The sequence below is a fragment of the Tachypleus tridentatus genome, chromosome 4 (assembly GCF_004210375.1).
Source record: "Tachypleus tridentatus isolate NWPU-2018 chromosome 4, ASM421037v1, whole genome shotgun sequence".
Taxonomy (NCBI): Eukaryota; Metazoa; Arthropoda; class Merostomata; order Xiphosura; family Limulidae; genus Tachypleus; species Tachypleus tridentatus.
Genome location: NC_134828.1, coordinates 48,434,404 through 48,462,187, shown reverse-complemented (window position 1 = coordinate 48,462,187; position 27,784 = coordinate 48,434,404). Strand labels below are relative to the sequence as shown.

At 30.8% G+C, this 27,784-nt stretch overlaps 1 protein-coding gene across 1 annotated transcript in view; it reads left to right on the top strand.

Moving 5' to 3' along the window:
- LOC143249080 (protein unc-13 homolog B-like) overlaps nucleotides 1-27,784 on the top strand; it is a 169,435-nt gene that overhangs the window by 38,292 nt on the left and 103,359 nt on the right. Inside the window, 4 exon segments of the mRNA XM_076498292.1 lie at nucleotides 1,813-1,887; nucleotides 2,490-2,709; nucleotides 8,768-8,888; nucleotides 17,348-17,454. Of these exon segments, the coding sequence (XP_076354407.1) occupies nucleotides 1,816-1,887; nucleotides 2,490-2,709; nucleotides 8,768-8,888; nucleotides 17,348-17,454 (520 nt within the window). The 5' untranslated portion in view covers nucleotides 1,813-1,815.

Below are 27,784 nucleotides of genomic sequence, written 5' to 3'. Positions count from 1 at the left end.
ATTGCTATGGATGATTGAAATGTCATCAGATCTCTTTCCTTTCAACTTAATTTTGATTTTTGAGAACAGAAAAAAATCACATGGGGCAAGATCAGGAGAACACTAAGGGTGTGGTATCAAAGAAATGTTTTTTTTCTGCCAAAATTCCTAAACAGACACAGCAGTGTGTGAAGGTGCATTATCCTGATGAAAAAACCAGTGATCATTCTCCCACAGCTCATGGCAGTTTCTTCTAACTTTCTCCCTCAAGTGAATTAAGACCTCTTTACAAAAAGCTTAGTTAATTGTCTGGCCATAAGGTATGAATTCATGATGAGCAATACCTCAAATATAAAAAAAAACAATCAACATTGACTTCACATTTGATCGAGACTGTCATGTTTTTTTATGACGTGATGATGATGGAGATTTCCACTAGGATGACTGAAGTTTCGTTTCAGGGTCATAATCATATACCCATGACTTATCACTAATAATGATATTGATGAAATTAGGATCAATTACTAGCCTTCTTTTCAGATCCTTGCACACTTGTTGAGGGTGAAACTTTTGGTTTCAGCAGCCTTGTAACAAATTGGAACATGCAGAGTTTTTCATTTAAAATCACCTGACACAATCCAAAGGAAATGTTCAGTTCATCAGCAATTTTGCTGATAGTTAATTGTTGATCACTTCAAAAGTTTTCTTTCACCTTAGCGACTTTTTTATCAGTGGATGATGTTGATGGTCACCCAGAATGTGGGTAATCTTTGATCGATTCCCAGCATCTTGGAAGCATTTTACACACTGATAAACGACAGCCTTGTTTAAACAATTATCACCAAAAGCAGTTCCTTTCAAGGATTTCTGTTCCTCCTTTACAATTTTCACACAAAACTTGATGCAAACACATTGCTCTTCTTTACTGTTTTTTAGTATGACAGGGGCAAGAGATATGTTTGTCTTTGAATACGATTTATGCAACACGGGTATAAGGTCTGGAGATATGGCTTGTTCATGGGGTAGATCACTATTTGTACTTTTTACATGACTCAGTGAAGCTCACTGTCTTTGTACTGGCACCTGTAATAGAAGAAGTTTTATAATTTTTTTTTTATCAGACCTTGTATTTTTAACTGGCATAATAGGAACAGAAAATGTCAAATTTAAAATTAATGTAAGAAATTATTAACACATTTATTGTCTGCATATGTGTTTAAAGATTATCTATAAATGAAATTCTTGCACATGTTTTGCTTCACCACAGGCTTGTAATATTACCATATGAATTTTTGTGAGAATATGCACTTACATAAGTAAGTTTAGTTGTTAATTTTGTCTTTTTAACTTGTAATTTAAGATTTTTACAGTAAAGCAAAAATAATTAAAAACTGAGATATTAATTCTCAAATCATGTTGAAAATGGACCATTAAAATCTGCATGTTAAAATAATGCATTTTATATAAAACTGTTTCAAAAAGAATTAATGATTACTAAATAAAGTTATGTGATAAAACAAGTAAATATTTCTGTTTAAGAACTATGTTGATTGTTAGCACTTATCTTACATAACAGCTATTTCATATTGAAAAATGCAAACAGCAGATGAATAAAACCATCATAATTTTGCTATGTTTCTAAGTAGTAAAGTGGTGTTGAATGAACATTACCAATCAATAAATGTTCAAACTGCTGCTTATTTTAAAATTTGTAACATAAAAACTAATTTATTAAACAAAAATAAAAGATACTAATTTTATCTGTACTTTTTAGTGTTCACTTGTATTGTTACACGATTAAAGTCTAATTTTCAACGTTTATGAACTGTTTAGACCATGGCAGCAACAAAGAGAAATGCTGGTTTGACATCTGTAGTACCTTGGCAGTGTTTAAATGATGAGGAATTGGTTAGTACAGATGTTGAAGAAATTATAAAAAAATGTTTATTCAATAAGATTTGTGTGTATTTGTTTTCACTTAAATATGATGTTTAGAGTAATCAATATATTTTTATACTTCTGTTTGCACTTATTAAAACCAACTCACAACAATTTAGGTTTTTTGATTGCAGCTTAATGCTTCTACATGGTCAAAAGAAAGAGTATTTAATAGTATGGTATTTTTACTAAGTTAATTTTATGTTTTGTTACTAAATGTTGTTTAAAGGTTACCATTTTCATAGCTAATTTCTGCAACTGTTCATAAAACTGGATTCCACAATACTTCATCTATATGTCTGACCTTGTTTATAGTTATTATCTTAAAATATTAACTTCTCTAATTATTGAAAGAAAGTCATTGAAAAATTATGTAATGCAGTTTTGCTCCCTTTTTGATGCCTTTCCCCTACTCCTATGCAATATTTTGTAACAAATATCAGAACACCCCTAATCCATTATGTAGTGCTGACATATTAGCCCCTCCCTTCTTAATCTGGACTATTTAAGTGTAAATAACTCTGTATATATATATATATATACTAACATCTTTTCATGTTTACCTGCCATAGAAGATGCATGTATACAAAAAGACACTTCAAGCATTGCTGTATCCCATCTCCAGCACTTCCCCTCTCAATTTCCAACCTTGGACAGCCACCTCACCAACTTACTGTTATGAATGTGAAGGTCTGCTGTGGGGAATTGCTAGACAGGGTGTTCACTGTATAGAATGTGGAGTAAAGTGTCATGAGAAGTGTAAGGACTTATTGAATGCAGACTGCTTACAGAGTAAGAAAGTTTTAATTTTGAATTATTAAGAGTTTCTTAAAAATATCAGTGCATTTGTTTAGCTTTGTCAGTTAAGCTCATCTTTTCAGCTACTGATATTTAGAGTAAAAATTTATTATTCAGGTTTGTTTTATGATGATTATAAAGTTTTCTGTTGGTGACATTTTTTAATGGAATTACCTCAAATTGGTGTTAAAATGTACAGAATCTGCTATTGGTGGTACATATCATGTACTATCAGGTAAATGTTGTATTTATTTATTCTCTAACAGTTATGATGGTAGGACATGAAAGTATCCAAAAATTTAAATGTATTGTTTTTTCAAAAAGTATAACTTCCTAGTTATTTCTTGAACATGTATAGATCATGTAATAACTCAATTAAACCAATGACTAATGTGCAGAAACGTTCCTATAGGTGGTACAACTTGATTTAGTGAAACAGTAAGCATAAATCTGTGTTTCAATAACAGTTTTATTATTGTTTTGAATAGATCTAATAATCATACCTGCAACAAAGATTTTGTTCTCCATATTGAAAATAATTTATTTCATTATTTGACAAATTAAATTACCTTATAATTAAATACTAAATGTTTTATATTAACCATATATAATATTTTTATTCAATGATAAAAATTGGACATGGTAATATGATTAATTACTGAATTCCTTGCTTTATTAATTATATTACTTAATTAAATAAGTCATAACACCATAAAGAAGGGATTTATAATGTTTTTGTATGTTCATTTTATATATTTATATAATGTCCTTTATTTGATGTTTGTTACAGTTGCAGGATAAATAATGCATTTAATCATTATTATGTTTTTACAACCAGTGCAAATGCTAGCATTTCATCAAAAAAGGAATCAAAATATCATTATTGCAATTTATAGTTGAAAGTAGTTTGAACAGAAAGTACATTGAGACACTCAGCTAGGTATATCAGAGGGCCATCCTCTGGTGTTACCAGTTAATGGTTAAAAACATTTCTTATATACTCTCATTTGATGCGCATTTAATTGGGAGTCACATTTGCTATCACACGATTGAATCAAATCAATAAAAATATCTTTTCAATGAAATAGACTACAGTGACTATAAATAACAGTCAGTGGCATGTTTGAACATAGTTAAACCTTTAAGGAGGGGACAGATACATTTTGAAGGTCGACAAATTAAAAATATCCAAGACTGTTCTTCTTGTAACCATTACTTTTTAAAAGCAAAACTTATCAGGATTTTCTGACACTAAATACTGTACAATGTGTATGCCACAATGTCAATGAAATCTGGATTTATTCAGGATGAAGCCTGTGATGATAAGGTGTCTCTGTCACAGTGGTCTTTGCACTTTATGATTATACTGAAAAAATGTACTTGATTCAGATTCATTGACAACTCTTAGTTTTTAGAATAAGGGTATACTGAATAAAAAATCTACAAGCACTTCATGTACTTGTGTTAGTTGTTGTAAAAAGCCTGAAGACAACATTTCTGAAACTAATTATTTGCCTCTTACTCACAGAAAAACACCAGGCTGATGTCAGTATGAATAATGTTATTACAGAGTTTCAAATACTGTCTGCATTATTAGGAAAACAAAATATAATGGGAACATCTCTGGAATTTGAATACCAGGATTAAAACATAAAAGAGAAAAAAAACAATATTCTTTGCAAAATGACAGTATTTGTATTCAGTACCTCATTTGCCATTCATGGAGCTGTCCTGATGGTGGAGAACTACTTCTTGTATTTGTAAATACATTTGTAACATTAATACTCTATCAGCCAAACAAACGTTTTTTTGGAATCTCATTTATGGAATTTATCAGATGTTAAAGTGATTAGCATGTTTGGTGGCCCTAATCATGATATTGAAGGAAGAACAGAATATGAGCAGACTAATGTAATATCATTCAAAGATTTTAAAGTGATAAGTGCTGGCATTTGAGTGAATAAAAAATATATCCAGAGTGTTGAATCTCTCTTGATGGATTATTATATGAAGTGCCAAGTGTTGTATGCTAGATAGGCTAGATTATTTACAGTATATGTCCGTGACTTGATGATGATAAATTTCAACAATAAACAAACAGTAAACAATCCACTTTGACAAAGATGCTCTTAGCAAATAATATACTTTATTTTTTTAAAATGTGACAAATTATTTGGTTCCATATTTTTTTTCTAAACAATAAGATATAGATATTCCCTTGTGTTTAATTTTATTGCTGCCTCATCACTGATTCCAAAAACACTATGAGTGAACTTAATTAAATGAAGCTAAATGCCATACTGTATTTTTCTCTCTTTGAAACAGGCATTGCATGGGATGTAGAAGGTTTTTGCCTTTTTATAAAATGTTTTGTTCCTGAAAACAGCAATGAAGTATCATTTAGCTTCATTTTTGAAAATTTAAATAAAGTCATATATTACCAATTTAACATATTTCAAGAAACTTTATGTAGGTTAAACACACAGCACCTAAACTAAGAGTTGAGCAATTAATACAGATATTCATATTATCACTATTATCACAGCATAAAATTCAATTCTAAGAGAGCAATCACTGATGAATAAAAAGCTGAATTATTTGTGGAATATTTATCTTTAATATTCATGATCCTCAAACTAAACACATTTGATACCCACACATATAATACAGTTAAAACACATGTCATGACAAAAATATAAACCTATCTCAGCCAAGAATTCAAGTAAAACTTGGAACATCTCAGAAACAATACCAGCAACCCTAATCACTACTACACAAGACTTATAACCAAAACAGAAATAAACATTAACATTAAAAACCTAAAAATACAGCACCAGGTGAAGATGAAATTTACAAAAGCAGTCTTTATTAATAGGTTACTTTCTTTAAGAGGTGTTAAATTCACTAAGATTGGATCAGAAGCTTTCCTTCCAACAAAATGTTTAGACAGATGTATGTGTCTTTTATAAAAGACTATCGTTTATAAAAGATGACTATGTGGAGACTGTTATATGGCCATGGAATATTTTTGTAGAATTTTTCCCTGCTTGGCATTGTTTTTTTTGGTTAAACAGTAATTTGGTGTAAAAGCTTTTATTGTTTAACTATATATGTTGGTTATAAAATTCAGTAAAATCATTTACTGTGTGTTTATGTTTGTCACTGTAATTTGCAGCAGTTATCTTTGTTTAGAAATAATTGTAATCACAGCATCAATGTCAGTATATTTTACACCTGTTGAGAGTAGTTATAGAAATTTCAAATTTGGCATTGTCAATACTTGATTCAGTTTTCTTTTCATCATCAAAGTAGTATTTGTCTTATAGTTACTGAAGTTTCTTTCAGAATATTGTATCGTTCTGGTTTTGTTAGTGTATTTTATCTTCTATTTATATATTGTGGTTATTAGAATTTTTAAAAGAGTATTTCAGTGTTACATTTTTTTTCTTAAATGAAATAACCTAAACAGTTATTAGTTTTGTAATTACTAGAATTCAGTAAATACTTCTATTGTTTAATGCTATTTTGTAGTTATTAAAGTTTTATTAAGAACAATTAATAAATTTGTGTTTTTAGTTTTGTACAGTAATAAACAGACATTAATTTATACTTTAAACTTATTATGATTTATTAATTAGGTATTACTATCTTTTTGTGAATATTAATTCTTTTTGTCTCAGTTTTTTAACATATTCAATTGTAAAGAAATTTCTAACTGAATAAGTTTTTTTGTGAATGCTTATGTTTGATAATGAACCTTCATTGTTCATATTTGTTTTATTGTTACTAAAGTTTAATAAAAACATTTTTGGCATTGTTTTATGGTAATTTTGGTTTTTAAAGAAACATTTTATTACTTAGGTTGTTTTTGTTATTATTATATGTTAGTACATAATCCTTCATTATTAAGATTTGTTTTATAAGTTTAATCAGTCATTTAATATTCAAACATATTTTATGGCACATAGAAGATGAAAAAGAGTGGTTGTGTTCATTTCTATTTCATATTTATTGGAGTGATTGTAGATTCCTCTACTGACTGATTTGCTTATTGATCACTGAAGACTTTCTAGTAATTTGTACTTGGTTAGCTTTATATTATGGTTATTATGCTTTAATGGATAATGAATTGTTGTTTAGTTTTGTTATGCAGCTACCAAAGTTAAATTTGTTTTTAATTCTGTTGCCTTGTCTTATGATTATTAGGGCTAATTTAACAATATTTCTTATTATTCAAATTTTGCAGTAAAAGGAATTAAGTGTAGAGATTTCCACTGTTTTAGTTTATTTATTATTTAATACAGAATTTGAAGAATTATACCTTTTTCATATTTGCTATGTGATTATTAGAGTTAAGTAAACAAAGATTTCATTTTGACTATATTTTTTGTGTCTGTTATAGTATTTCATTGCTCACCATAGTAAATACCCTCTGATGATGATGGCCAAGAATTCTATTTTAGTACATATGGTGGGCAGAGTGCAGATAGTTTATTGTGTAGTTTTCTGCTTAGCAAAAAACATTACTAATTTTGCTAAAATGTCTTTTATTTTCTAAGTTTTAGTTTTCAACCAAAAAAGTCCCATAGTGGGACAGCAGTAAGTTTACAGACTTGTAATACTAAAATTCAGTGGGCACAGCAGATATCCAATGTGGCTTTACCCTACAACAAACAAACAAATCAGTTAAAAGTTCAATAACTAATCTTTCTCGCTTATCATTATTGTTGAGTCATTTGAATAACCAGATATAATTCTTAGACTCGGTTTTTATGATTATTAAAATTTCTTGTAGAATCATGTTATGTTCAAATTTCTTATTCATTCCTAGAAATAAATATATATTTTCTTCTTAACATCTTATGAGGATGTTATAAATTTGCAAAAATAAATTCACAGCTTAGTTTTGTGTAGTTATTAGAGTTTACTGAAAAATCTCACAAAGTAAATAATATCATATTTCTTTAAAGCACTATAATCAAGTCATAAAAATTAAAACTAATATGTAATAAAATATTGCTAATTCCTTAATTTTTATTACTTTATTTAATGCACAAATTATTTTTAGTCACAAAAAATATTTTTCAATTTGTGAATGTATAGGTAGTTTTCCTTCTGTTTTTGTGTCATAATATGTTCCAATAGTAACAATATTTATTAATAGATTTTCCAGATAAGAGAAAATAGTGAAGCAGTATAAGTTAAACACTTTTATTGAGTTAATGAGATTAGTGAATATGAAATTCATAATTCTCAAGCAAATTAAAACCAAAAGCTAAAAACATGTAGTTATTTAAAGGTGAAAAACTATATATCCCTTGTATCACTAAATCTTTGTCTTTCAGCAATTGAAATTTTTTTTATCTTTTTAGTCTTCTGTTTTAATGAATATTTTTTATTTTCTGTAGTCATTGTTGAAAACTTAACTTAGTTAGCTGTGAGTTTATTTCTTTGATAGAAATTTAAGTTATGAAAGTAAAACAGTATGAATCCACTTAAACTGTGGCTACCACTAGAAAGCTTGTGGTTTCATATTTTAATAAGCCACCCAAACTTGTGCGACTACCAATTTTTATAAGACTAAAATATTTGAGAGAGAACATCAGCATCAGTATGGGTACTCCTTCTATGAGGTTCATGGTTATCTTCTTTCCTGCATATTATTTTACTTTGATGAGTAAATAAATTGTTATAAAATAAGAAGAAAAAGCCCTTGAAGCCATGGTCACAAGGCTGAGAATTTGAAGCATTATGGGATATGCTTTGAAATTGTCCCATACAGTTTTAAGCATTTTGAAAACTTAGAGTCCATTACATATGTAAGCATTAACTACAGGAAATGGGTACCATTGAGTAAGTTCTTAATTATTTAATCACTTCAGTTGGCCTGTAGCTTTAGGTGAATAGTTTAAATTAATTTTCTTTAATTTTTTAACTGACTGGAAATTATCTGCTGTTTAAATCACTTTAAATACTTGTATATATATTTCTTAAAATGTTTTGCATAGGAGAGGATAACAGGTATAAAATAATGATTTTATTTTGAGTTTAGGAGCTGCAGAGAAAAGTTTAAAACATGGAGCTGAAGATAAAACAAACAACATCATCATGTCCATGAAAGAGAGAATGAAAATGAGAGAAAGAGAAAAACCAGAAGAATTTGAACTTATCCGGTTAGTGGAAACAAGTTTTTGTGGTTTTAAAATTTACAAATTTTATAAATTAGAGGAAGAAGCCCAAAAATGTATACTTTTTTTGAGAAAATAACTGACCCATAGTTTTATAATGAGATTAACAATTTTTTTTTAGATCTACAAAGCCAGTATGTAACCTATGAATAATTCATTAATTAAGTTAGTATTTATATGTGTTTATATTTTTCTTTAATTATTTATCTGTTTAGGTTTATGAAATAAAAAGTACAAATTTCAACTAAGGTATTCAAAGGGCATTTTCTGAAAAGGCTTTGTGTAGAAGACAACCCAGCTGCAGTTACAAAGCTATTTAGCAATCTAAAATCTGAACATATTGAAGAAATATATGCTATTTCAGTTCACTTTGTTAGTCTTTCAACTGTACTTATAGTTTTACATGTATTTTTAATTATTTAAAGTGTGTAATATTTTAAGCTCTTATGTTCTAAGTTAAATTTATTGTTTGAAATTTTTATCCAAAGTATAAGATTGCATAATTTCATTTATTCTTTAAGTTGCATGGGTAAGTAAATATTTTCATGTGATTTAATTGTTGGCATTCTCTTTTTTACAAAATTGACATATTATACTTTTTAGTAACTGTAGACAAATAATTAATTAAAAATCTTTCTAAATGAGTCAAGAAATATAAACACTGCATTTTTGTGTTGTAGCAAATAAAAACTACAAAGTTGTACCATTTTACAGTTTGAAAACTGAATAGTTGTAGTTTTTCCAACATTTTATTTTTTTGTTAGATACTCTGTACTTAATCCACACTCTCATGAACAGATATAATGTACCTAAACTTACATATTTTTCATCTTGAGCTAAAATTACACACTACATTGTCTATTCTATAAAGTTTTTACTTACTTAGCCATCCATGCCTCTCTGTCTTTTTCACCATGAAGTGTGATTTATGTGTGGCTTAAATGAATATAAATCAGTGAGGTACTTAATCTAGGATTTTGGTCTGCCTTAACAATGTATTATGGGTGCAATTATTTCTGAATATTACGTGCAATATCTATTAGCTCCAGCAAACAGAGGAACTACTGAGAAACTTAGAATTTGGCTAGTATCAAAATAAGACATCAGCACATGTAAATAATTCAACTTTGTGTAAGAAATAAAAACATACTTTTCTCAGTTTTACACTTAGGTTTGAATATTTTCTTTGCTGCTCTTTATAATCTTATGTTCTGTTATTTTTCTTAAACAAATCTTTCCAAACTTCCTAGTTATGTGTTAGTTCAGGCTTTATTTGTAAATACTACAAATTAAGTTACCATTTTGGTGCTTTGGCCAGGGACTTGTTTTTGCAGAGTTTATTTTGAATATGCCTTTTTGTTCCATTTGACTCCCTGGTTGTCAAGTTTTAGAAAAGCCATAATTCTTTACAGTGAGTGACTGGGACTTGTTGGTAGTAAATTTCAACAATAAATGGACAGCACACTTATAATCCACTTGTTTCAAAATAATATATCTAAAACAACTTTAACATATGTACAAAACTTCGTTGCATTGTTGGTTATCACAACTGTATCCAGAGTATTAAATAACTGTTTACTTTTCATCCAAATTCACAGATACTAGACTGGTTCTTACTGCTGCACTACTGCACCAAGACTTTCTTGTCCTCAACATAATATTCATCTACTACCATGTTGTAGTTGTTGGCAACACGTGATATCTGTCACATGCTCCACTCACTATTGGTACTCTTTATCTGTTTGCTAACTTGCATGGAGATAGCACTTTATTCTTGTGGTGAATCTGGTGAGTTCTCTGTTCTGTTTCTTCTGGCATCAGAATCCATGGTGACAGTCACTCTTCTCTTGTTTCTTACCAGCAACATCTTTCTAAGTAACTTTTGTTGACTTATGTTGATATTTCTGCTGGTGCTTGTTGGTAATGGACTTACACTCCTTTGCAGTATACCCTGTTTTATAACAAATATAGCATGTGTTCTTTCTTTTAGTCATTCAGTCACCTTTAGTAGTATCTTGTTTTTGGTCAACTACTCTTGATTTTAAATGGATATTCTTGAAGTTGCCAATTATACTCCCTTCATAAGCTTTGATATATTGTTCTGTCAGTCTGATCATCTCAAATGCCTTTTGGTGCTCTCTCCTTTAGAAATAGTAACATGTCAATTGAGCACATGATCAGGAACTGCTAGTCCTTCAAATGTATTTTCCTCTTTAGCCATGTCAGTCCATCTTATTAAGTATCTTCACAGATACTGAAATGCAGTTTCTCTACTGTCAGGTTTGACTTCTCTAAATTGCAATTAAAAACTTTCTTTTGTATGTTCATAGCATTTCAGCAAGGGCACTTTTAATTTGTCATAGTCCATGGCATCTTCTGATGTCATACCTGCATACACTTGTAGGCCTCTTCCTGTAAGAAGCGGAAAAGCATCCATATTGTTTTTCATTTCATCAGACTTGGGTCAGCTGGCCCTGATTCCATTGCCGTTCTTGGGTCTTTCCTCATTCTGTTGGATGAGATTGGTAATCTCAATTTGTGCTCTTATTCTTTCTTTTTCTCTCTATTTCCAGTCTTTTCTTTTTCTCATTTTTTCTTTCTCTTTTTTTACATTTACATTTTCCTTTCTCTTCTTTCCTTTCTTTTCTATTAATGCTCATTTCTTTCTAGACCTTCTTGTTTTTTAACAAACTCTCATAAATCACTATCTTGTAGCTCAAAAAACACACCTCTCTCTCTCCATTTACCAAAATCAATTGGCATGCTTATATATTGTGATTGTAATCTCTACACTATTTTTGCCACAACTACAATTGTGCATATATAGGCCTACTTCCACTGTTTTCCATGCCCTCTTACACTTACCTTTTACCACTATGTAATCCTGCCTTACTTGCCAAAAGTCAGTAAATTCTTTACAATAGGTGTCTCTGACTTAAATGGATAGCACACATATAACTCACTTGTTTTAAAATAATATACTCAAAACAAGTTAAATATATGTACAAAACTTCATTACACTATTGGTTATCACAGCTGTATCCAAAGCTTTAAGAAGTAATTGTTTCCTTTTCATCTAAGTCCACACAGATAGGTTCAATTACTTTAAAACATCCTTTATCAAAACTGATTATTCCTTCTGTTTTCTATTATCACAATATAATCAGTGATCAATCCACATATGTTACCCAGGGGGTTACCACAGTTGTATTCATAGCTTTAAGTAATTATCTTTTTGACAAAAGTCCATACAGACTAATTCATTTACTTTAGAACCTTATTTACAAGAAAAAATATTCTTCTCTGTCTGTTTTTATAATACAAGCCGTGAAACTCACTTTACAGCCACCACTGTAACTGTTGGTTACCACATTTGTATCCATAGCTTTAAATAATTGTCTCCTGTCCATCAAAGGTTAACCTGGTGAAGTGTTGTAACCACAGATTTTATACTCTCTATATGTGACAATAAACAGTGACATATTGAGGCTCTGGTAGGCTGTGGACAAAGTAAAAAATAATGGAGTCTCCCTACTTACCTTTACTGTTACTTTATAAAATGAACTTATTAGTGATAAAAAAACAACAACAAAGAAATGCCCCTCAGAGGTATTGCAGTAGGTTTACAGACTTATAATGCTTTTAATTGAGTTTGATACTTGTGATTATGTAACAAAGGAAGGTACTTTTAAAATTAGAAGTTGGTCAATATCAAAATTCAACCTCAGTACAGCCTTTATAGTTCCAGTTTGTGTAAGGAGTTTGTTTGTTCTTGTGTTTGAATCATTTCTTTATTCTTAATGTTTAATTTATTACATCATTAAACATGTTTTATCCTCCCATTATTACATTACCTAGTTCTCTGTTATGCTATGTTTTCCATTACATCATAAACCTTAGTACCTTATAATTTATTTAAATAGTCATTCAGTTGTGACTTTGGATGTTGTAGCCCTACTGACATAGAAAACTGTAATATTAAAAGAACCCCCAGATTAATTTTAATAAATAACACATTAATCTAATCTGAATTATTTACTATTTTTATTACAATGTTTGATGAGGCTGTCAAACTTAAAATATTTTACAAGCTTTGGCAATATATGGTTTATCTAAAACCCTACTTAGTGGAATTAGATAAGAACAAAGTTAGCTAAAGTGCATAGCACCAAAGCTGGTAAAGTATTTTAAGTTTAACAACCTGAGGAAATACTGTAGCAAAATTGCAATTAAATCAGACCAAAATAATCTGTCAGTTACAATGTGAAACAAATTTATTACTTCTGATTAATGATGTATCATACAACATAAATTCAAACTAAATGAATTTGTCCTTAAATATATTTTTAAACAATGATGCAACCTTCAATAAATTAAAAAAAACAACTTTAATTTACCAACAACTATAGTGGTGATAGATGACACAAGTTTGTTGAGTCAGTATTATTTACAGCAGTAACACTAGCAGTGTAAACTAAATATATAAGATACTACCAACTGAAACAATGTAAGTATTACTACACTAAAAGTAAATAAACTTTTCAGACTAGTAATACATTATGATTTTTTCAGACTATCAGAGTAAACCCAAAAGGATCTTATATACAGATACAAAAAATTGTTTAGTTTATTTATTTTTGATTTCATAAACCTTATCATTCATTTCAATCCAACCAAGCTAATTTTATGATGGTTATCAAACAATATTTACTGAATGCATCATAAAATATTAATATACATATTTATCCAACATGAACTGTTGTGAAGTGTTGCTACAGTGCTTTTATACATACTTATTCAACATTAACTATTGTAAAGTGTTGCTACAGTAATTCTGTCTATATTTATCACATATTAACTATTATGATGTGTTGCTACAATACTTTTATACATAGTTGTCCAACATATACTATTTTGAGGTGTATCTACAATGGTTCTGTACAAAGTTATCCAACATTTGCTATTCTGAAGTGTTGTTGCAATGGTTCTATACATAGTTATCCAACATTAACTTGTTACAGAGACTCTATACATATTTATCCAACATTAAGTATTATGAACTGTTGCTACAGTGTTTTCATAAGTGATTGCCAACATTAACTATTGTGAAATGTTGTTACTGTACTTTTGTAGATAGTTATCCAACATCAACTGTTGTGAAGTGTTCCTATGGTGCTTTTATACAGTTATCCATCATTTACTATTGTGAAGTATTGATATATTATTTCAGTACATTGTTATCCAACATTAACTATTGTGAAGTGTTGTTACAGTGCTTCTGTACTTTGTTTTCCAACATCAGCTATTGTGAACTGTTGTTATAGTGGTTCCATTCATGTATGTCCAAGATAACTATTATCAAGTATTGCTACAGTGTTTTTACAAGGTGTTGTCCAACATTTACTATTGTTAAGTGTTTCTACAGTGCTTCTGTACAACGTTATCCAACATTAACCATTATAAATTTGCTACAGTACTTCTGTACATAGTTCTCCAACATTAACTATATTCAATTGTTCCTACAGTGGTTCTGTACATAGTTATCCAATAGTAACTGTCATGAAATGTTGCTACAATGCTTTTCTACATACTTATCCCAACTTTAATATTGTGAAGTGTTCTTACAATGCTTCTGTACATAGTTATCCAACATTAATAATTGTAAAGTGTTGCTACAGTGTTGCTATAGTGATTCTATATGTATTTATCCAACATTAACTGTTATCAACTGTTGCTATAGTGTTTTTATAAGTGATTTTCCAACATTAACTATTGTAGAGTATTGCTACAATGCTTTTATACATAGTTATCCTACATTTACTGTTGTGAAGTGTTGCTACAATGCTTCTGTACAAAGTTATTCAACATTAACAGTTGTAAAGTGTTGCTACAGTGTTTCTATACATATTTATCCAACATTAACTATTATCAACTGTTGCTATATATAGTGTTTTTATAAGTGATTTTCCAACATTAACTGTTATGAAGTATTCCTAGAGTTATTTCATACACGGTTATCCAACATTTCCTATTGTGAAGTGTTGCTACATTGCTTCTGTACAGAGTCATCCAACATTAACTATTGTATAGTGTTGATACAATGGTTCTGTACATAGTTATCCAATATTAGCTACTGTGAAGTGTTGCTACAGTACTTTTGTACATAGTTATCCAACATTTACTGTTGTGAGGTGATGCTACAATAGTTCTATACAATTTATCCAACATTAACTATTTTGAAGTGTTGTTACAATGATTCTGTATGTAGTTATATTAACTGTTTTGAAGTGTTGTTACAGCACTTCTGTAGATGGTTATCCAACATTAACTGTTGTGAAGTTTTGCTGCAGTGCTTCAGTACATAGTTATCCAACATTAATTACTGTGAATTTTTCTACATTGCTTTTATACACAGTTATCCAACATTAACTATTCTAAAGTGTTCCTACAGTGCTACTGTACATTGTTATCTAATATTAACTATTGTGAAGTGTTGCTACAATGTTTCTGTACATAGTTATCCAATACTAATTTGTGTGAAGTATTGCTACGGTGCCTTTATACATAGTTTCCAAGAATTACTATTGTGAAGTATTGCTGTATTGGTGCTCTACATAGTTATACAATATTATCTCTTTTGAAGTGTTGGTAGAATGTTTTTGTTCATAATTATCCCACACTTACCATTGTGAATTGTTGGTATAATGCTTCTGTACTTAGTTATCCAACATTAACTATTGTGAGGTTTTGCTGCAATGCATTTATATATAATTACCCCACATTTACTATTGTGAAGTGTTGCTACAGTGCTTATATACATAGTTATCCAACTTTAATTATTGTAAAGTGTTGCTACAGTTATTCTGTACATAGTAATTCAACATTAACTGCTGTGAAGTGTTGCAACTATGATTCTGTACATAGTTATCCCACACTTACTATTGTAAAGTGTTGCTACAGTTCTTCTGTACATAGTAATTCAACATCAACTGCTGTGAAGTGTTGCAACTATGATTCTGTACATAGTTATCCCACACTTACTTTTGTGAAGTGTTGCAACTATGATTCTGTACATAATTATAGAACATTAACTATTTGAAAGTGTTGATACAGTGATTTTATAAGTAGTTATTTAACATTAACTATTGTGAAGTTTTGCTGCAATTCTTCTGCACATAGGTATTCAACATTAACTATTGTGAAGTGTTTTTACAGTGATTCTATACATATGTATCCTATATTAACTATTGGGAAGTGTTGATACAGTGCTTGTATAAGTAGTTATTCAATATTAACTATTGTGAAGTGCTGCTATAATGCTTTTATACAGTTATTCCACATTTATTATTGTGAAGGGTTGCTACATTTCTTCTGTACATAGTTATCCATCATTAACTATTGTGAAATGTTGCTGCAATGTGTCTGTACATAGCTATCCCACATTTACTATTGTGAAATGTTTCTACCGTGCCTCTATACATAGTTATCTAACATTAACTATTGTGAAGTGTTATGAAAATGCTTCTGTACATCCAACATTACTTGTCATGAAGTGTTGCTATGATTGTTCTGTATCTTGTTATCCAACATTAATTATTGTGAGGTGTTGTTTCAGTGCTTCTTTATATAATTATCCAATATTAACTCTTGTGAAGTGTTGCTATTGTGATTCTATACATATTCATTCAACATTTACTATTGTGAAGTGTTGCTACAGTGCTTTTGTACACAGTTATATGACATTAACTATTGCAAAGTGTTGCTACAATGCTTCTGTACTATTGTAAAGTGTTGCTATAATACTTTTATTCATAGGTATTCCACATTAATTATTGTGAAGTGTTACTACAATGCTTCTTTACATGGCTATCCAACATTTACTGTTGTGAAGTGTTGTTACAGTGATTCCATACATATTTATTCAACATTAACTATTATGAAGTGTTTCTACATAGTTATCAAACATTAACTATTGTGAAGTCTTGTTATAATACTTTTGTACATAGTTATCAAACATTAACTATTGTGAAGTGTTGCTTCAATGCTTCTATACACGGTTATCCAACATTAACTATGTTGGGTGTACTGCTATTGTGCTTCTGTAAATACTTATCAAAATTCATCTTTTGTTAAGTATTGTTATTGACATAGTATTTTGAATGAACAATTTTTTCTGGATAAAACATAAGATACAGTGTATTTATTATTATTGAGTCCTGTATGTTTATATAGTTATGCGAATGTTCTGAAGTATTACTTTTATGCTTTATTGTTCACGTTGTTTTTCACAAACAGTGTTCTGGGTGGAACATAAAATATTCATTATTCGTTAGTTGTGCATCTGTGTATAATTATCTAATTTTAACTGTTGTGAAGTATTGCTTTGATACTTTAAAATTAGCATCTTGTCTTTAATAAGATTTTGTTGAATATTTTTATTACAGGCTGACATTTGGTGTTGATCCTGATACATACATAGATGCCTTGCTCCAAGCTGAACAGTCCATGATGGAGGGAACTTCTAACTGGTCAGCTAAAATTGCTATCACAGGTGAATATTTATCACCTGTAGTTTAATTAAACTGACTAAGCCTTTGTTAAACATAATCTTACCTGCAACACAGGTTGGATGACCAGTTTTCATGTTATCTTGTAGCATGTAAATGCATAAGATGGTTATTACTTGTAGATTTACCTTGCAGCTTAGATGGACAATTAAGTGTAATTATCATTTAATATAATTTGAAAAGATCTGTCAAGTTGCCTTCCTTAATTGTGTCATAGACTGAAAAAATTGTTTAAACAGTTCTTTCTTATTTTTGCACCAGACAGTTGCTATTAGAAGTAAATTTATTGTATTTGTAAATTTTTTATAACAAATGAGCATGCATTATTTGTTATGTTAAATATTAAATTTAATATGTTTCCTTTTGCAAAAATTACCTAATTAAAGACTCCTTCATGTATTTTCAAGATAATGAAATTGTCAAATGTTTGTTACACTGTGTTTGTCCATATAATTTTTATTTGTTTTAGTGATAATTCAGAGTTGTTTTACATTAACTAGTAGATTAATGTTTCCTTACCATTTTATTTCAGACTAGGTGGATGTTTCAGTCATCATCAATAAGACTATATTGGGTAGTATGTAAATACCTTGCTCTTTTATAGTCTATATTCTACAAGTATAGAATTTTTATGATATTTCAATAAGGAACATCCTAATTCCAAAATGAAGTGACTTCCTGGATTGTTGCTAGCCATATAACCATTTCTAAAAGAATTGTTAATAATTAGCACATCAGTATTTATACCTCACCAGTTTTATACCATTTCTAAACACGTAAATATCATGTGGCTACTCTCCATCAACAGTATTATGCCACCTATAATGACATAGCAAGAGTTCTTTGTTATTCATGCTGATTTCAAACTTTCTCAGTTGGCATTAGACAGTTTAGATGTATTTAATTCTTCCAAGTGTGACTACCATTTCTGATTTTGCTTTGTTCCCATTTCTAACAAAGTTTATTCAACAATTTCTAATCTTTGTTAGTGATTTAATTTGTTTTTACAAATTTTCATTTGAAATGTTCTTGTTCCCGAATTCTATGAATTTAAGGTTTTCTGTGATAGGCAATAATATTACTGTGATAGGTAACAAAGCACATGAAAAGACTTCCAAGGAATTACATGCCTTGGTTCACAGGAAGTTAAGAGTCTAACTTTCAGTTGGCATTTTATTCTTCTTTTCAACATGACACTATTTCTGAGAAAGAAAATACACATTGGGTTACCACTTTAGCCTTTCCTTTTTCAATCTTCATCCCAAAATTGGTGACCACCATGTCTTGTTCTTCTCTTTCTTTTTAAATGATTTCTTCCTCAAGCTCAAGTTTTCTCAGGAGATTTGGGGTAAGTTTTTCAACATGTACATTTCACACCAAATTTATATACCCCTTGGTAAGCCAAGTTCTTATACCTTTTGTGTGACTTTGCCCTTGTTTACCTATGGAAAACTTAGGTGTTTCATATCTTTGGTGCTTGGACTGGTAAGATAGATATTTAGGCATACTTTGTTATTTATGTTACTTTAGTGTAATTGTATATTATATATTGATTATTTTGTAATGTCAGTAAATTTAATAATTATTCATGTTTAGATATTTTGTTATTTTTGATGAATGGTAACCTAGATATTGCTTATTCAAGTGTTTTCTAGGTAATTTTCATGAGTTTTCTCATTTGTTATTACTATTAGACATTTTGGGGACTAGGTACATTTAAATGTTTCATTTGTTTTCTATTTATAAGTAATTTGTTAACTTGGTATGTTTTGGTACTTTGTACCTTACTTATCATTATTTAGTAGCATATAATTCATTGTTCCATTTGTAATTTGTTAAATGTAGTTGCTCACTATGTGCCTTTTTACCCTCACTTATGTCAGTATAAAACTTCGTTGCATGTCTTTTGTCATCTCAGTTAATTTCGTGGAAATATATGTTGCATATTGATTACTTATGTGATTTTTCAATAAATTTCATCTGTTTACATGTTTGTTTTTACTATATTCTTCGTGGGTTGGGTCATTTAGATAGTTTGTCCATTTCATGTAAAAGTACTTTATTAGTTTATAACTTCCACATTATTACCACTAGCAATGATAATTATTTTCATTAACTATGTTCCTTCTTTTCCTAATTTAAGTCAATGGAGATCTTAATTCTATGTCCTTGTCATCTAAGTTACTTTCTTTGTCTCATATCTTAGATATTACTTATTGTGTTTTCTCAGTAATTTCTGTTAGTTGGCATGTTCATTATTATATATTTGGACTATCAAAAATTTTATACTTCGACCATTTGATGTTTGTTGGTACTTTGTTTATTGAATATGCTTCAATAGTTGGTACATTTCATATCGTTACTACTAATAATATATATTTTATTCTATCTGATTTTTTTCATAAGTGTTCAGTTGTGCCATTTCTTCCTAATTTTCATCAGTGTGCAGCTTAAAATTTTGTTTTGTTACTTTAATGATGTATTAATTTTTTTCTTCTTATAAGGCTAAGATTAGCTTTGCTTCCTTTTTCTATATTTGTGATTCTAGACAACTTATTACAAGTTTTGTCAGGAAATACAAACTTTTGCCCAACCTTTTAACTTTGTTTCTTCTTTGGTTTGACTGATTTCTGCTTGCATCCTTCCATTCTCAGTCCAGAGTCCATGCTTTTCTGCTCCAACAAGATGCAGAAGGAGTTACTTTCCTTATGACAAGGAAAAAGTTTGTTCTGACTTCTTTTCAATACCTCATTTATTTGGGGAGATTGTTACTTCAACCTCAGTTGGGCTTTGGTTTTATATACATTTTCTTTGATGAACACTCCTTGATTAGTGGAACTTCTCAAATCCCTATCTTGGTAGCTGAACAGAGCACAGATTGAGATGAGGATGGTGCTTAGTCTGCCTCATCCAAATCTATGTCTGTGTCCATACACCTCTTTAGAGGGCTGAGGTTCAATCAAAGCATTTCTCCATATTTTTCTCAAGCCTTTGGTGATTCATCAAGTCTTATCCCACCTACCTTCTCTTCTATGTGGTGTTGTGATTATGGTACATTTCTATCTCTTCACTGTGGTCACTTATGTCAGTGAGCCAGGAGTATTGACTCCTGGTTTCTGTGCTATCAGATCATTGGTCTCTTTTCTGATCCCACTGTCATCACATTGTAGTATTCACTTGTCTGTTTCTTGGCTCCTTTCATGTGGTGGTGGTTTGATTATCTTCTAATAAGATTCTCATCACAAAGATGTCACCACTTTCTGTCTTCACACATGATTTTGTTCTGTCTGTTGTCTCAGTTTTATAGTTTGACTATACATTTTCATCCTTCTTTCCTGATTCATGAGACTCGCATTCATGTCCATTTTTCACTTATGTTAGTATACCTTCAACATTTGCCTCATCTCCATGTTTTCTATTCTTCCCACCCTTCCTTTCCTATTCTTCACCTGGTAGTTTGCCAAAAAACTTTCTACTTTGTGGAAAATCTCCCATGGTGTTTGGACAAGGCTTATACATTCTCCATACATTCTGGCTATATTTACATCTATTCACAGATACATCCCTTTAGGACTGAGTTGTGTTGGTCAATCATATGAATGCTCTCAAACTTCTTGCAATTTATCAGACTTTGGATTATTTTCTTCCCATTTTCAAAGATCATCTGCATTTCGATAATTTTGAGATTTCTGTGTTTTCTAACATTGATTTTCTCTTCTGGGCTCACAGTCATTACCTTTATTCGATGGCATGTCATGTGGACTGTCTTTCCTAACCAGACCAAGTTTACCCAATGGAGTGGTCATTTCATCCCCTTGGTTTTCACCTTTTTTGCAATCAGTGGGGTATTCCTCATATTTGCCATCATCCTTAATCACCAGTTACCTTTGTTTTGGTCTGCAGTTCCTCATCCTGAAGCTTTGACTAAAAATGTTTTCAGCCAGGATTGATCAAACAAGTTCCATTGTGTTCATCCTCCAATCCAATAACTCCATCAAGTAGTCTCCCTCATTCATACAACTCTGTGAAAAGCCCTTCTGATTACTCCTTGATAGCCTGCTCAATTGTGATTTCCTTGATTACTTCAGTTACAGTTGTTCCCCCATCCCTCTTTCTTTATTCCCTGACCTTCTTCATAAACTCCAGTTGCTGGTTCTAGATCTTACACTTCATGTTCTCCAGCTTTATTCCTGGCTTTTTTCCAGACCCTTGTGAAAAGATCCAGTTTCTCATGCCAGGTGATTTTTCATTTAATGCATTACATTGTCCTTCATTTGTAGCTGTGTATAAGTAGAAATGGAATGTTTTTCTCATCTGGGTCCTGGCTTTGGGTATCCCAGTTTTTCTTGTACTATAGTTACTGGTATCTCAATTTTATTATGAGGCCTTTTGAGAAGGGGTCTTTGGTCTCCTTGATATTGAGTTATTGGGCAGCCCTATCCCATACTTTCCATTTTTCTAATTACTGCAGGGTCTTTCTTTCCCCTGTCCTTGCAATTTGATCCATTCTATCCAGATATGTTGGTTTGCCAGGCATTTGGTACTTCTGGATTGGAACGTCTATTCGAGCCCATTGCCTCTTGCTGTTTGTTTTACCTATCCCTCTTAAGACATATTCTCTTCTTCTCTTGCCCTGTAGACAGCATCAGTAAAATCTGTTCTCTTACTGACATCACTTGCTCACTGTACCACCAAATTTATCTTCTCCTTTATCTGGATCATTCCTTCCTTCTCAAGATCATGGCTGCTTATGAGGATAACTCCTCATTTTTGCCCATTTCTCTTTCCTCTGTTCTCATCTCTACCATTTTCCTGATCTGAATAGACTTCTATACCTGTTCCTGTTCCCATCTCTTCATCCTGTGGCAACACTTCCTCTTGAAATCTTTCCCTCCTTTACCCTTACCAGTTGAGTTCATCATTTAATCCATTTGGCTTTTTGTCTTTTTCCCCTTTCCAACATGCATTGTTCCATCTTACCTCTTATCAAATCTGAGATTTGATTTCACTTTTACCCTTCTTGTTTTTGTCAGCCCTTGGAGGAGATTCTGCTGTCAGGCATGTTGACCACCCCTCAGACATTCATCTCCCATTACTTGCATCAAATTGCAGTTTCTGTTTCCTCCTGTAGTTATACTTCAGGTTTCTGTAGCATTAGGTAGATCTTTGTTAATACCTTCTTTTCTTTCAGGAGCCCTTGTTTTGAATTTTGTTTCCTGGAGGCTGCATTTTGATAGTGATGTCTGACAAGGATTTCTTTATATACACAAACAAATATACACTGTATGTTATTTTGGTTTGAACACTCTTTCCATGGGTCTGAACAGTCCTGTTTAAGATGTGTTGTTGTACAAGGTTAATGGATGGTCAATACCTTATGATATTTGCTTGATAAATAGGCTCATCCCAGAATGTACCACCCATAGAGAGCATGGGTAAAACAGAAGGGGATTGTTGTTCATCCCTTCCATGCCTTGATTAAATAAATCCATATGGTCTGCTTTTCAAAATAGAGTTCTGTAATCACCCATTGTAATCTTTTCGATGTAGCTATTCCTCCAATTCTCTTCCCCCCCTTACTTCTAGTGGAGTTTGAGGATCTTTACCACCTACCAGTTCTAAACTGCTGGGATGGTTGACCATAAAGGCATCCTGCTTGATTGGTTCCACATATATAGATATAACCATTCAGTTCAGTGTAGGACAATGGTACTCTGCCAGCTTGGAAGGTGTAACATCCTCTGGATTGAAAGATGCATACCGTGGAGTGAAACTATTTCAATTCTGTTCACCCCTTTGATTGGGTGCACTCATCCTACCATCGTGTGGATGTTGGCACTCCAGAGGCTATTTTTGAATACTAAGCAAACCAGTTAACTTAATTCCTCAAACAATTTGATTCTTCTTTCAGTGTCGTCCCCTACTGAGACAATGGAAAGTCTATGCATATGCAACTCTAAAATTAGGGATTTGATTCTTCTTGATAGACACAATAGATAGCCTAATGTGGCTTTGCTATAAGAAAAAAACACACACCTTCTGTGTAATGAGTCATAGAAGATATACGTGGGATGTTTATATTTCTGTCCATGGCACTCCCACATCCTCTCCTCTGATGTAGATGTTATTGACCTTTGCACGTTTTGGACCAGTCTTCCTTCTCTCTCATATTGGATTTCTAACTCATTGCTAATCTTATGTCATGCTCTGGAGTGAGTGTTTTCCTGCCATCCATGATTTATGGGCTTGCTACCCTTTCCTGGATATTGAGGTTTTGGATGTAGTTGACTATACCAATTAGAGTTTTTATTGTCCTTATGGTTGAGTTTAGGAAATGCCAAGACCCTATAATACCAGGTTTCATTTGTCATAGTTTTTGCTCCCATGGGTTTTTTGGGAATTTGTCTAGTTACAACTGTTGCTTTCATCCTCTTTGTAATTCCTGTTGTTTCGAGTATGAGACTCTATTTACTTACAGTTGTGCTTGTTGGGAATTGATAAAGTGGTTCAAATGGCCTAGCCATTTGTTTTTGCTCTTTTGTTATACGTTGCTACAGCTTATGTTTTCTTAATACTTTCACAGTCATGTTCCATTCCTCGTTCCTGGGTGAAGAGCATTATACCTCTTTCAGAAGTAGTGCTGTACCTCACAGGTAAGTTCATTTTGGAAGTTAACATTTTTGAACACTGAAAATCTAATTTCAATACATACTTTCCTCCTCTCATTCACTTCCCACCATTTCTCTCAACTAAAACCAGAATTTTATTCTAGTACCTACCAATTCTTGAAAGCAAGGATTGCACATTAATAGCAGAGGAACTAGCTGTGCTGTTATAGGTAGCACAATACTCTTGGTTGAGATAGTCACATAATATGTGCATGGTCAGAATAGTACAAAAGTGATAAGATATAAAGAGTGGTGTGTTGGTTACAAAAAATTATTTTAGCAATGCCTAGAGGGCAGACAACAATCAAGATAACTTTTGTGCAAGGAAAGATAAGTATCTACCAAATATACATTTTCAAAGTAAAAAAAATGTTAATCTCGAGTAATTATGTTAGGTTAAATTTAAGGGTGTTATTTTCTGTAGACTAACTAATTAAGGAATTTATCTACAGTCTCATGGTTTAGTTTTATTGTATTCTACATTACCTTGTGTGTAGAGGACTACTTTGTGAGGGTCAACACAAGTAACAGAAATATGTTAGCATTACGGTGCTCATTTACTCATTGGTCATTTGTAAAAAAGGTGATTTGCTTGAGATCTGATAGATCCAAAACATCCTATAGAAGTTTTGTCTTTATTTCACTTGTTTCACTGCAGTATCTACCTGCTAACCTTTTGCACTTCATTTTTTACTTCTTTTCATTTTGAATTTAAAATTTAGTATATTTTTATTCAAATACAATTTATTTCATTTTCTTTTAATTCAACTTTAAAGTTATACAAAGTAATAGTTGTTATTACTATAGAATCAACCATATTCTTCTTCAGCCTTATTAAAATACTGTATTTGATTCAGATGCCTATAACATGCTCTGTTTCTTTCATTTGTAACAAATCACTACACATATTCTTTCATGTATTAAATACACAAACTTCTAATTCTATGAGTGATTCAGTGCTTGTTTTCTAGATTATTCTACAGTCACCATCATTCAGACAAAATTAACTTATCATAGTTACTTTAGAATCAAGCAGAATATAAAAATCATTTTACATTGGTATTTCTTGCCATCTATAGGCACAAATAGGATGCACACACACATACAAGTGAAAATGCCATAATAAAGTAATAACCAGAAGTAGAATTATTTCTAATTATTTTGAGTTATGAATTTTTCATTTTTGCAATATAATTTGAGGCCCATGCAGTATTATATTACTTTTATTTTGTGTTGTGCATGCATAATACTTTGTATAATTCTATTGCATAAACAAATATTTTACTTCTGTATGTTAAAGTCTTATCTCCTCAAGATATTGTTTAATTATCTTTCAGTAGTAAAATTGGATATGTAAATTACACAGGGTCATTTCAGTAATGTACTTTAATTTAAATGATGTGTTTTTAAGCACCAGATTTGTACTTAGACACTACGTAGCTTACCCAGTACACTCTGAGAGAACTTGAAAAGCATAAATATAACATCAGATATGCTATATAGGTAGATCAATTATGATAACATGTAGGATTGTGTCAAAACGTTGTAAATTGTGGCAGATTTAAATTGAGAGGTTTTAGTTTCTATAAATATAAGACCCTTGCACAATGTTAGAGACTATTCAGTAGTATGAGGAATTTGATAGTTCAACTGGGTTTATGAAACATCAAAAACGTTTCATTCTTGACATTATAAATGTTCCAAAATTCATTTTTGCAACAAATTCATCACAACTTTATCACTACATCAAAATGGCCCATATGTGCCTAAGTGCTGTTTCTGAAGTCTATTTTCAGATGATTTTTCTGAATATTTAGATTATATAAATTTTATGTTGCTTCAAGAATATTCAACATAATTTGCTTACTTTAGAATCCCATTTTTATTTACCTGAAGGGAATTTATCAGAACATTTTCCAGAGGCCTTATGATAAGGTTTTCAGCAACAAAACCTATGCCTAGTTTTAAAGTAACAGCATAAAGATCACAGCAGGACACAGATCTACTCTACAGAAATGTTTTTGTGGTCAAACTAAGGGACTAATTTAAAAGGTTAAAACAGTTTTTTTCTTAATTTGTAATTAAACTGGAAATTCTAGTGAGAGGAAATGTTGAAAGTAGTTAAATCTTTAAAAGTGGTGAGGGTACATAAGAAGTCATCTCTTTATGTAGGGAAAGGGTGCAAAGGAGGTCTCCCAAGAATTGTTATATTTGTTTCTCATTTACTAAGCACCTTATTTACACCCTTAAAATTAAATTAATGCTTAGGATATATAAATTCTGATCACCCTAAGATCTCTATAAATATGAAACATCCTTTGTATAATAAATTTCTCATCAGCCTTGTACAATAGTTTCTTGAAATTACTTATAATTTCAGGTCAGGGTCTACACAACCACCATAGAAACATAAAGTCGAATAATATCTGTGTGCATAACAACAACTAAAATGTTGTGCTAGAAACTAGATCTATTTTATAAAGGTAAATTTAATAATTTGTAAAAGGTATAAGTATAGTTCAATGGCTAGGGCTCATAAATTTTTAAAATATTAAACTTATGGAACCCAAGTAGTGCATTCCTATAGGTGAAATAGGTTTTAGGCTTTGTACATATCTGCTTACAGTAAATACATCACATGACTCATGTCTACTGGTACATGTTTTGTGAAAACACAAAAATTGATTAATAGCACTATTATGTTTATAATTGGATCTAACACTTCTGTTGAAATTGAGTTCTGGCTTACTTTAAACACTACTTAATCACCACCCGTTTGGTGAGTTTTGGAAGAATGGATTCTGTTGGAAAGTAGATTTGATCATGCCTCATAGAATGAACAGACTAAGAATGATGCTACACTGTATTAGTACAATGATACAATTAGTATTCTATGATACAATCAGGATAACTTTGGCAAGGGAGTTTACTTTGAACATGTACACATATTATATTGTTGCTTTCTATATCAGTAAATACCAGTGTTAAAATGCACCTGTGTTGACTGTTCCCAGTGTTCCTCCATTCTGAAAACTGTGATTTTAGTGGTCCAGTTTTTTAAGATGAAGTTAAAGTTTTTTATATTTAAATTTGTAACAAACTTCATTTTAAATAACTCATAATTCAAAAGAAAGTAGCTTATTGTATTTGACATTTAATTCAAATTTAAAAGAAAATGCTAATTGAGAGCTTAAAGTATTCACATGTAAGAGAATAATATCAAAGTCCATGAATACTGTATAACTTCTACATTGATTATTACATGAAACAAATACAAATGATAGCACATAGTCATTATTACTATGTGAACAATAGGTGGACTTATTCATTTACAATGATCAAAAATTTAAATCATTATAAGAACAGTCAACAAGTACCCAAAGTATAAATTACAAGAAATCCATGAAAAGTAAGAAACAAGAAAGAAAAGGAAATCAAACATACCATTGTAATGTTTTACTATTGTCAAAGGCAAATTATCCATCCTCTAATGAACAAAAGTATCTAAATCCAAGAACATATCACAAACATTATTTCACTATTCATCAAAGCAGCTTTGATGACTCTGTGAATTATTTTAAAGCTATTTTGATTCAAACATCAATTATCATAAAGTTAATTCTTTTGTTGATATGCTGATAAGTTA